Here is a 12510-nt window from a genome sequence, read left to right as displayed (position 1 = left end):
GGGGCCGGGCCCCTTGTCTCCGCGGCTCCTCTCCTCAGTCCGCCCGGGGAGGAGGAGGAGGAGCGGGGCCAGCCGCCGCCGCCGCCGCCGCCGTCCCAGCCTCGCCCAGCGCACCTGAACTCGCCGCGCCGCCCCGGGCCCCCGCGCTGTGCCCCGCGACCTGGGCGCCTGGCCCTCTCGCAGGCTATCTCTGTGCCCCGGCGGGGCGCGTCCCCCGGGCCGCCTCCGGCTCTCCCGCGGCTCGCGTGGCCGCGCCTTTGTGTGCGGCGATCGCGGCTCCCGGGCTCCTTGGGCTCCGGTCGCGACGCCCCTCCAGCCCCGAGTCCCGCGCGCCGACCCCGGGCGCCCCCAGTCGGGCGCCCCCGACGGTGGATCTAGCGGTTGCGAGGAGGCGGGCACCGGCCTCTGCGAGCCCCAGTCCCGGCCCTCGGCCCCGGGCCAGGCTCCGGCATGGATGTGAGGTTCTACCCCGCGGCGGCCGGGGACCCCGCCGGCCTGGACTTCGCGCAGTGCCTGGGGTACTACGGCTACAGCAAGGTGACCGGGCCGGGCCGGGCCAGGGGGGTGGGGGGCAGGGGCCACCTCCCCATCCCGGGCGCGCCCCGCGCTCCGGCTCACCGCTTGCTGCACTTTTCTTTCCCCTCTGTCTCCCTTAACCACTCCTTTCCCTTTGCGCCTTCATCTCTGTCCAACTATCCTTTCTGCCCCTTTCCACCACCCCCCTTTTTTGTCCTTCTGCGGGCGCTCTGCGCGGCCCCTCCGCCTCTCCTCCCACCTCCCCCCCGACTCTCCATGCTGCCCCAAAGCAGAGCGAAGAGCAGCCGAGGACTGAAAGACGGGACTCGCGTGTGATTCTTTGTTGCTGTTATTAGTAAACACGATCGCAGCCCCCCTAACTGCGGGGGGGTGGGGTGGGTTGGGCAACCCTGGGGTCCCTGATCTCGTGGTCGGATGATCTCGCCCCCCTCGGCTCAGTCCATCTTACCTCCCCCACCCGCTCGAGAGCTGGCCCCGGGGCCGCTTGGGGAACCGAAGAACAAACTTTTGAATGTTGCCCTGCCTGGACCTGAGATAGGGGGGTGGGAGAAGTGGTTGGGATCCCTGCAGGTGGGCTGTACTACCTTCCCGCTGGGGCGCTCTGGACCTAGGAACGGAACTGCCCGCCCCTCCCGGGTCATCGCAAGTGGCTTCTCATCTTTCATTTTGGGGGGCGGGGGTTAAGTTTGGCATTTCGGGGAGATCAGAGTTGCAGACCTCCACACCACGCCTTGGGGTCACCCTACGCTCCAGCACCCCCCCCCCCCCGCGCCAACTTTGAGAACCCAGTGTTTCAGGCGGCTGAAGGTGGATCGAAGGAGGGCTGGCGGCGCAGCGTGTCGGTGCTGGGCTGTAGCCCGGGTGCCAGAGCCGCGCGTGCTCCGGTTCTCTGTTCTCCCTTAAGCCTCCAGGGCCGAGCTTTGGAGAAAACATCACCCCGAGGGCGACATTCAGAGAAAGACCCGTGCTCTGTATGGCCTGTGGTTTTCTTTCCCCTCCCCCCCTGCTCCCCCCTTTCTTTCAAATACTAGTTTGTTTATGATTGCTTGGATAACAGAAGAGGAAATAAGGAGGCTGCTGAAAGAAAGGTGCTATACAAAACTAATGAATAAATAACAGGAAGAGGAGGAATTGTATCTAGAATGAGGGACAGTTTGCTGTGCCCGGTGGCTGATGGAGGCTCCTGTTCCTTCCTATTTGTTTGTACTTCCTTCCCAACTCCAGTGCTGAAGTTTGTAAAGACCATTAGGATCGCTCTTGTTCTCCCCTGTGCCATCGTGAGCCAGCTCCGCGTCTGGCACACGGGCCCTCCCAATAAGCACAGAACGAAGGAACTAAGTGTTTTTAACCCCTTGATGGTAGTATTTGGGGGGGGGGTGCGCATTCATGCTCTTGGAATTCCAAGAATAATACTTTAAGCACTGGAAAAGGAGCAAGAAAAGGCCGATGGCTGTTGCCAGAGTTAAGGATTGGTTTTTGTCCTCTGATTTTGGATTTACTCAGGTTATTAAATGCTTTAAAAAGTCCCCCATGTATGCTCAGTCAGGGACTTAGGCAGCCTAATTAAGTATGTAGTGTTTCTGAGAATCCACCTAATTGTTCCAGTGGGGTATTATTTATCTCCTTACAACTTAGCCTATGTGTGCCAGCCTTGTATAAACCGGGCATGCTCTTATTTTGGGAAGCTATTACCTTGTCTAATGTAACTACTTCTTTCTCTGATTTAAGATCAGCCACACTCAAATGACACCAAAATAGAAACCTATTGTACTAATCCAGTCACTGCAATTCGAGGCAAATCTCTGTTCACTAGGATCCCAAGGTACTTCAAGGGTCCAGAGGAAATTGTGGATGTTTTTTTGTCTCTTTTTATTTTCTGAGAAAGACTATTTTGAGTCAATTTAAACTCAGAATACTTACTTCAGGGAGGGCACATAAAGCTTGGAAACACATTATTTATTAGGATGCTTGTTGAACTTCAGAGTGTGGTAGCAAGCTGGTTTGCTGTCATCTTAATAGAGCTTTATTTCTGAAATAACCTGCTATCTTAGTAATCAGTAATCTGATCATGGTAAGTGCTGTAGTACCCAACTTGTGAAAGTTAGGTACAGCACTCAATATTGGGAGGAATCTAATTGTACTTGTTCTAAGGGGCATTTCAATTTCTTACAGGTAAAAATATATTATAGTCCTTGAAATAAAGCATTCCTTAAGTTGAGCCACAATAGTATGTTTTCCTACTCTCGATTTTCTGTCTCCCAGTTTTATTCACCGTAATTTTTCTTTGAACGTAGTAGAAGAGGAAATGTTAACTTTATATAAAACAGCAAGTGCTGATTAAAGGTTTATAGCATTTTGTTTCACAGCTGACTTGTGTGTCTGAAGTGGTGCTGTTTAGTGAGGTTTATATTAAAAATGTAAAACCTAGCTCATAAAGACGTGCATTTATTTTATATAAAAATACCTGTAATTATTAATCTCTTCAAACTTTACATGACTTGCATTATCTTTCTGGATGGGAAATGATGAATTTCAAAAAAATAAAAAAAGTATGTTTTTGCCCTTGCTTGTTTTAACGACCATCTGGGAAACTTTAGAAGGAACAAGTGAAAAGTTAGCGCTTATCTTTAAATTTATTTACAAACCGTGAATAATAGGGTTTCATTCATTTCTCTCTTTAACAAATGACCAGAGTCCTTTGTATAAATTATATGTGAGTGTATTATCTTTACATTCGGAGTATATGGATCCTTTTTAAATGTCAGCGCTCATGAAAGTGTACTCTGTCTATGGAGAATGGATGAAAGAGTTTTGAGGGTTCAAAAGTCATTGCAAGTAGGAGAATAACTTCAAATAAAATATAGCCAGGATCATTAAAATCAGTTAATAATTCATGAACCAGCCACTGATGTATAAACTTAAAGTCATCTCTATTTTCTAAGGGCTAATTTCCATTTTAATTTCAAGTGGAAAATCTACTGTTTGAACATTTCTTTCTGTGATGTGGCTAACAAATTAAACTAAAGTCTATATGTTTAAAAAAATTCTTTATTATATGATTCAAGTGAATTGGTGACCCACTGACAATATATATGGAATTTCTTTCCCTGGGTTCAATTAATTTTCTCACCAGTAAGAAAATAATATGTAAAGTATCAATTAGCATACAGTTGTTGGAAGTCTGCCACCCCAAAATAAGATTTGTGTTTTGAATGTGGGTGTAGGTGAGGTAGAACTATATAGTAGGTTAATGATAAACTTGGATTAAATTCTACTAGCTTTTTCTTCATATTTTGGGGGGTTTTCTTTTCCCTTCCAAATATGGCTATTGTCTTCTTATCCTTAATGATGATTAGTCTTTTGTTGTTTTTTACTCAGTCCCAAATCTTCTTTTAAGATTATTATATGTATTATTTATTGATCACTCCACTTAATTAAGTCATTCCAGTGTTGGAGCTTTGACTCTACCTTATAGGGGCTCTACCTTGGTTAGCTGAAAGAGTAAGAGAAACTGAAAGGTAATTTGTCATTTGTCTATTTTCCTGGGGATCATGGTTCAAATTGAGAATACATTGAGAGGAATCTGATGGAACCTCTTCTTAGACTGATATCTTAAAACTAGCATAAGAATTAATTGCTATACTTCTGGAGGTGTTGAATTTTGAGAATAGGTTGAAATATTTCCATATCCTTCCATACAAGATATTGAAGACATGTTGTGGAAGAGAAATAAGGTTTCTCTAAAGACCTTAGACCAGGGGTCTTGCATTTTAAATGTCTGTAGGGCAGCCAGTTAAACTATGAGGGTAGAATTTGTGGCCAAGTGGAGAACATGCTCTACTTAAAGGGGTGGCCTTGTTTTATCATTAGTAGATTGTTGCCATGCCAACATATGGGCCCAGTATCTCCACATTTTCCAGTTTGTCTTTTCAAGAGAATGACAATCTGAATTTTTATATGAAATATCCCAGATTCTCAATGTTGGCAGTAAATTAACAAATAATTAAAATCATTACATGGAACCCTCAAAACATGCTTTTTTTGTGCTACTTCTTTGAAACTTTTGTCTTACAAATTTATATGCAGATGAGAATTCAAAAATGAATTTTTACAAGTCATTTGTGGTTTATGTTCAACTATGTGGGCAGTTCTGCATTCAACTCTGTGGACAATTGAATGGGTGGAATAGACCTGGGTAAAGAAATTTGTGATAGCTCTAAAGAAGACTAGACTTATGGCACAGTGGTTGGATTCAGGTTATACTCGGGTTCTTCTAGAACTTTGGCAGGACCTAAGCACTATGGATCTGGGCTCCCCTCCACATTTGTGTCAAATATTGAAATACACCTGTATCCCCCATTTAACATCATATGATATGACCCCATACCTGAGTTGATCAGCTGACTTATGTCAGTGTGTAGACATTTGATTTTGTATTTATTCGTTTTCGTTTTATAGTTCTTTGGTTCTGCTTGCCTCACTCATTTTCTTCTTCATATTTTACACATTTTTGTAGGCCCTCGAAGCTTGCAGTTTGGTCAATTGTGACCGATAGATAAAATGGTCCTGTTGCCTCTAACTGGAGATCTACAAACACCCCAGTTGGCCCTTCCAAAGAGGGTCATGGTGATGAAAAATGCCGAGTGTAGTAGAGACAAGCATATGGTTAGCCAGAGAAAATTAATTTTAGTCATGTTAGATGGAGGCAATGAGTGTATGTGGTCACCATGTTCAAAGTGTGTGTTCAGATTTGAAGAACCAGCTCCTTCAGGACACAGTCTCAACTGGATGCTGGATCTGCTTGATGACTTGTTTCATTTTATTTTTAAGTATTTTTTTTTTAATCCCAATTCGTTGTCTGTGTCTAAAAAATCTTTGTATGTAAGTCTGGATTCCAGCTTTTTTTTTTTTTTTTTTTTTTTTTTTAAGAATTAATCATAAAATTGGCAACAGTGAACCTGCATCCCTGGGTGGCGACATCTGCTGGGGGCCCTTCAGATGGGCATGCAGACTGCTGTAGTTCACCATGATCTCTACTTTCTCTTCTCCTGCTCAGCCCTCTGTGTGCCTCTCAGGTCTTGGGAGCCATTGAGTTTGAAAACTTTGATTAAAAGAGATGAAAGTAAGCAAGTAACAAATGATGCTGAGACCTAGTGAAAGGAGGTTACTGTCACTGGAGAAATTACAGTCCAAGTGCACTTTGTAGGTAGGACCATGTGATCATTTTATAGAAGTCGTTTCTCAAACTTCGTCATCCACAAGAACCACCTGGAGAGCTTGTTATAATGCATACTTTTGGACTTTGCTCCTAGAGATTCTGATTCATAGGTCTGGGGTGGGGCTCCCAGGAGATGCTGCAGGTGTGGGACTGGAGCCTATGTTCTGAGGAGCACAGGGCAGAAGGCCTTCCACGGTAAGGTACAGTTTGCTTTTTGTGTGTTCCTAGGTTAGAATGGCTTGGGTTGAAGATAACAGAGAACCCAACAGAGCGATGTAAACTAAAGACATTTGTTTACTTACAAAGAAGTCTCTAGGTAGGCAGTCTCAGGTTTTTTGCATGGTTCAATCAGGCCTTGAAAGAGGCCTCTGATCTCTTTATTCTCCCAACCTTGGAGTTTCAGCACTGTCCTGAAGCCAGTCACAAGTTGGCTACTGCAGCTCCTGGCATCACATGCTCACCTAACAGTGCACAAATCAGGAACAGGACAGTGGTGGTAGGGGCCGTGGTAGCCAAGAACACATTTCCCCCCTGCATGGCTTGTCAAGAAGCAACAGCTTTCCCATTAGATTCTCTCTTTTATGTTATTGATCAGAAGAGGGTCGTGTGACCACCCTAGGACACTCATATTGGTAAAGGGGAAGGAGATTTCTGTGATGGGTTTAGACCAATCCCACATCATTCCCTGGGGTTGTGCCTTGCCACATGAGCATAATTAGTGTCATGTTCAATTGGCAAGAAGAAGGCTGTTGGAAAGACAACCAGCAGTGCCCATTGCTTTATGCGTTTGAAGAATTGTTGATGGGCCCGTGGTTTGGGTGCAAGTTGTACTTTGTAAAGGTGGATCTGACCTTTTGACTGAATCAGTATAGAGCCCCACCAGAGGTAGGGAGACTACCTAGGAGGTCATTACCCCACCAGGTAAAGTCTGAGAAGGATTTGAACAGGAAGGTGTGAATGTGGCTACCAGGGAGAGGAAGGTGGTCAATGGGACATCTCTGTGACTTGGGAAGGGAGAAAGGAGATGGAGATGATTAGGGTGTTTCAACTTGGGCCCTAGATGAATGGTAAGACCTTGAGCAGAAACAGACAGATTAGACAAGAAGCTGGTTTGGAAGGAGAGATAAAGCTGACTTTGGATATTTTGGTGGAATATTCCCAAAGAGACATGTACCAGGTTATTCTCGAGAGAAGTCAGAGATGAGGAATCAAAGTTGGTCTTCTTGTATGCAGTCAAGTGATGAAAATGGACTTTCATCCTTTTAGATTAAGGAAACGGGAGTTCAAGGACATATACTTGGTCTTGAGGATTGGTATAATTTCGGAGATAATATGTGGAACTCAGATTATTTGGAAATCCTACTGCACTATTAAAACAACGGTATAAACTATATAATTCTTAATAGTTATTTAGAAGAAACATTCTTTTTTGCTGTGCTGGGAATTGAACCCAGGGCATTATGTGTGGTAGGTAGGTAATCTACCACAGAGGTATATCCCCAGTCTAGGAAGCATTCTTAAATGGTAATTATTAAATGGGAATGAGGCAGAATTTGCAATAATATAATTTAAAACAATGATAGCCATTTATAAATGAAAATATTTAATATTTTTGTTCTTTATGTAACAGGTAAATTTTAAATTGGATTTTGTGAGATGTTATTAATGCCCTCAGTATCTTAGAGAATCTGTTTCAAGTGTGGTTAATAAGGAGGGACAGAGCTGGGGTTCTGGCTCAGTGGTAGAATGCTCACCTGGTACGTGTGAGGCCCTGGGTTCAATTCTCAGCACCACATAAAAATAAATAAAGTTTAAGGTACTGTGTCCAACTTCAAGTAAAAAATAAATATTAAAAAAAAAAACTAAGGAGGGACAGGATTTTTGCTAAAGTATGCTTGTAAATTTAAATGTGTTTTGAATGTAGATTCAGGTCACTTAGAACCCTGTTCAACATATAGGAAGTAGAGGCTTTTTGTCAAGATCTGCATGGGCTTCTGACAGGTTTTTATCTTCTCCTGTTGAGGTAGATCATTTCATTTTCTTTGTTTTCTGGGTTTCTGTCCTTAATATTCCTTAGGGATGCCATATTCTCTTAAATATATATGTTCCAGGCTTGTGTGAAGCCTATCAGTCACTGGAAGATGGTCCTTCTTGTACGTCTAGCATTGTGTTTCATCTTAATTTTGGTTTGTTTATAAAGGAATAATTTGGATGTCTTGATAATCCATAAGTCAAACAAATTGGCCATTATCAAGATGCATTTGGATTTTACTCTAAACACATATTTGAGTGATATAGAGTCCTTCGTTTGGAGGTGCTAGATTTTAAGCTTGGCCCTTCAATTCCACATGTGGCATGTTTAATGTGACCTTATCTACAATGACCAAATTGTTTATGTAGAAGGATTGTGTTAAAGGTAATGATGATAGGGGTGAGTTTTTAAATCCAAATTGCCAACCTGACTTGAAAACTTTAGTGAAAGATGTATGCTTGGTTGGAAGTTGATTTTTCTTGAAAAAAGGATGAGTTATATCTTGGAATATTATAGTAGTTAAAAAATACAGTAGATTTGTTTAAGAGTTCCTTGATGTCTTTAACAAGCACCTCAGCATTTACTAATTGGTTTGTTTAAAACATTATAGCGAGAAAGCTTAATGGAGAAGTGGTTAAAATAGTTGTATAGTTAAAATCGCTTTTGGTTGCAAATGAGAAGATGTCGTCCAACTGAGTTAAATACAACAGGGATTGTAAGTTTTGTTTCAGGCATAGCTGGATCCAGAGTCTCAGTGGCTGTTAAGAGACTTCCTGTATCACCTCTGTTTGCTTCTCTTTGGCTTCTTCATCAGCGAGACTGACCTCAGGTGGTGGGAAGATGTCCAGCAGCTGCTCCCGGTCACATTTGCCCAGCTCAGCTCCCCAAGGAGAACTTTCTTGTTTGTTTCAACAACTTCTCTACATCAAGTTCCATTGGATAAACTTGGTCCCATGTCCTGCCATCTCAGGAGGGGGAGTTGATAATGTCATCCCTAGGAAGCCACGTGGGCTACAAATAGGGAGCCTTCAGTCACAATGATGAAAGTAGGTACAGAGTAGGAAAAAAAGTCCATTTAAACATCAAACTTCAACTGAAGCTTGATTTTTTTTTTTTTTTCTTTTTGGTACTGAGGATTGAACCCACTGGTGCTGAGCTACATCCCTAGTTCTTGTTATTTTTTATTTCGAGACAGGGTCTCACTAAGTGTCTCACTAAGTTGCTGAGGCTGGTCTTGAACTTGTGATCTTCCTGCCTCACCCTCCCAAGTCTCTGGGATTATAGGTGTGCACCGCCATATCCGGCTGAAGCTTGATGCTTTTGAAGATATCTGAGGATTTGCATGATGCATGCATATTATGTTAGGAAAGAACTTCTTTTGGGGGCAGAGATTAGATGTGGTCTGTCTTCAAGAGACCTCTAACTTGACTTGGGAGCAGATATATACATATGTGTTCATGAACTATGTGAGCGTGTGTGTGTATGTGTATATAACAGAGACGTTGATTGCCCAAAGCTAATGATGGTGTAAGTAAAAGTCCCCCATGAGCAGGTGGGATGAGGAAGAAGGCCATGCAGGGATGTTCTGGTCATGAAAAAGCGCTCCCACGGACTGTCAGGCTTGGGTTGGACAAAGAGGAAAATTAAGGATGTTTAGAGGAGAGAGCGAGAGAAGGAATTCGGGACAGGATTTGCTGTGAGCATGACATCTGAGCAGAAGTCCCATTAGAGGCTTGGGCAGGATGGTCCTATGGAATAATCTGTGGAGGTGAATTTTTGTCTTGTTTGAGGGAGAGATGAGAAGGAAGAACGTGAGCAAGAGAAGGATAGGTGGATAGGATGGTCACCTGGGGTGGGAATGAAGACTGTAAATAAAAGGGAGTTAGCCTTTCATTGATGGCCGGAAAACCCTTCTTTGAGATAACAGGGAAGAAAGGAGATCGCTGAAGATTTATGAATATATATGTGAAGTACACACATCCTATAATATTTATATAGAAAAGATGCCGGGGAAGGAGTGGGAGGAGGGCTGGGAGGGGAATGAGTACAAATGGTTGTGGACATTGATTGACAAGCCCAAGATCTATCCCACTCTCTGCTCCCCTCTCATTTCTTAGCGCTGCCCCCTCCATTCTTGTCTTGTGTGCCCTAACCTCTCCAGCCTTTATCCAGTTGTTTTGCACTTGCTGGTCACCCTGTCTGAATCCTTTTCTCCCAAGATCTTTACTTGGCTGGTGGCTCCTCAGCAGTAAGGTCTCGACCAAATGTCTCCTTCAAGTTTGGCCTCACCATTTAAAAATATTTCAATATCTACAAGATCCTTTCCCCCTCCCTCCAGTTACTACTTCTCTACCCACATCATTTTATTCATGGCATGTGTCCCCAGTTCAATATTTTGTTTGTTCATTTATGTGCTTCTGCTTTATCTCTTTGCACTGGAGCATATACTTCATGAGGGTGGGACTGGGTCTACTTTAATGACCAAGGCCCAAATATCCAGGGCAGTGCTGGGTACACAGAAGAAAACGTGATAAAGAGTGAAAAGGAGATGAATAAAAACATCATGGAGCAGAAGATCTTTGCATCAACGTGTGGGACCTAACCATGTGTCAGACACCTCGAGGCGACGCATGGGAAAGGAGCTGTGAAAAGTCACTTGTCCTACTTTTCAGGGTCCATTTTCAAGGCTTTTAAGTTAGAATTTTATTTTTAATTTTCATAACAGTATTTCATGTGTTGGTGGCAGGAATAGAGTCATGGGTGTGAAGATGGCTTCAGGGTAGGTCTTGCCTGAAGGGGAGTGAGAGAAGAACAGGAGAGAAACGGAGTAAAGAAGTTTTCAAAGTGACTGAGTTTAATCCAAGTATTTGGGTTGGTGAGGAAATAGTCAAGGAAAGGGAGGCAAAAAAACCCAGACTGGAATAGCCATGGCCTCAATGATGTGGACGTTCGTTTCTCTTTTCCCTAACCAAGTCTAGAGGGCAGTGATCCAGGGCTGCTAGGAGGGTCCCTGAGGGATTGGGGGCCCACACTGCTGCTAGCTACCTTGTGATGGTTGTCCTCATAGTTCAGGACTGGGCTCCAGTTGTTTGTGATCCAGCCAGCAAAAAAGGAGGGAGGTGGTCTAAGTTAAATGGAAGGTTCTACAAGGTGCCACATGATTCTTTGCTAATATCTCACTGGCCAGAGTGAGTCACAGAGCCACATCTGTGACTGCTGGGCTCCCAGGAAATGCAGTCTGTGGTGCCCCTGGCCATGTGCCCAGTTACATACGCCATTACTGTGGAAGGAGTGAGTGATAGGAATGGAGCCTTCCTGGGTATCTACAAGTTTATTGTGATTTTTGTGTACAAATAGCAGTGGTCTATTTTTTCTCCCTAAAGTTTAATGTTTTTTACTTTCAATTTACTTCTTGGAAAAAATCCTTCTTTGGTGAGAAAGATACACTGTAATAAGTCTGATATCTTTTTAGTCCTTCAGTTTGGGGATTTTATTTTGGGCACGCTTAAAATATCCAGTGATTTATGTTCTTTGTAGAAACTGCAAATCATTATGCCCTAATTTTAATTGAATACCTATATTTGAGGCCCACATTTCTCTTCTTTTCAAAACTCATCTTTAATTTTTATAGAGCTGTTTCTCAAGTCTTAACTATTGGGGACAAAGTTTGAGCAATTTTTTTTTAAATTAGATATTTATTTTGAAAAATTTTGATCAAACCCAATTTACCCCTGACTCCTCACGTCCACATGTCCATTGAGAGAATCTTCTTCACTACAAACCCCCCAGTCCCCTCTGTCCCTTTGCCTCACGCAGTCTACTGGCCCTTTTGGTTAGCTCTTGATTCTTTCTGCAGCCTTCACTATGAGAAGATGTTGGCTGCCCTGGCCTCTACCCAACCTCCTCTCACTGCCTTCCTCTTGCTCTGTATTTTGTAGCCTTCAGGGAAATTCTTGGTTTTCCACTTGAGGGCAGCTGAACTTGTTGCTGTCTGCCCTGGGCCCTGGCTGCCCTGGTTTATTATCTTGGGCATTCTCCACAATGGCTAGTTCAAGTCCCCACTGTCTTTACATCCCAGGCCAACCAGCCCTCCCCTTGTTCCTCAGTGGAGCTCTGGAAGAATTCTATATTATCTGCCATGAATCTCATTGGTCATTCTCCCTTGTCCAGATCTCTTTTGTCCAGACCCACGGGAAGGACAGCTCTAATCTTTGGAATAAGTCCTTCCAACAATGTTGTCTATTCTTTCCTGACTCTCCCATGTTCTTGGTTCGGCTGACAGTACCCACCTCTCCTGGCTCGTGCTTTTCTACTTTCAATGTTCCTGTTGCTTAACTGGTACAGTGGTGTTTGCCTGTAATTCCAGCAACTCAGGAGGCTGAGGCAGGAGGATTGTAAGTTTGAGGCCAGTCTCAGCAATTTAGTGAGACCCTATCTCAAAATAACAAGGACTGGGGATGTAGCTCAGTGGTAAAGCACCCCTGGATTCAACCCCCAGTATAAAAACCTGTCTGCTGTTTTCTGAACTCCACTATAGTTTTTTGCCCTCAGAATGCTACCTCACCCATCCCGATTTTTGCTCTTTCCTCACTCTGTTCTCATAAAATGTTCATTTATTTCAGTTTTTCCCTTAAATGAATGCAAAATTAATACGACTACCACAAATGGAAAATCCCATGGCTTTTTACGAACAGGGGGAAAAAAATCCTAAAGATAAACACAG

The 12510-nt window shown here is 43.6% G+C and overlaps 1 protein-coding gene across 2 annotated transcripts in view; it reads left to right on the top strand.

Moving 5' to 3' along the window:
* The first annotated feature begins 450 nt into the window (after positions 1-450).
* Positions 451-12510, top strand: part of Tox3 (TOX high mobility group box family member 3) — a 102808-nt gene continuing 90748 nt past the window's right edge. For both annotated transcript variants that reach the window (XM_026392298.2, XM_026392297.2), the window contains exon 1: positions 451-537. In XM_026392298.2, coding sequence (XP_026248083.2) covers positions 451-537 — 87 coding nt within the window. The remainder of the gene's footprint in view (positions 538-12510) is intronic.

Source organism: Urocitellus parryii, chromosome 15, assembly GCF_045843805.1.
Source record: "Urocitellus parryii isolate mUroPar1 chromosome 15, mUroPar1.hap1, whole genome shotgun sequence".
Classification (NCBI taxonomy): domain Eukaryota; kingdom Metazoa; phylum Chordata; class Mammalia; order Rodentia; family Sciuridae; genus Urocitellus; species Urocitellus parryii.
This window is presented reverse-complemented; position numbering and strand designations above follow the sequence as displayed.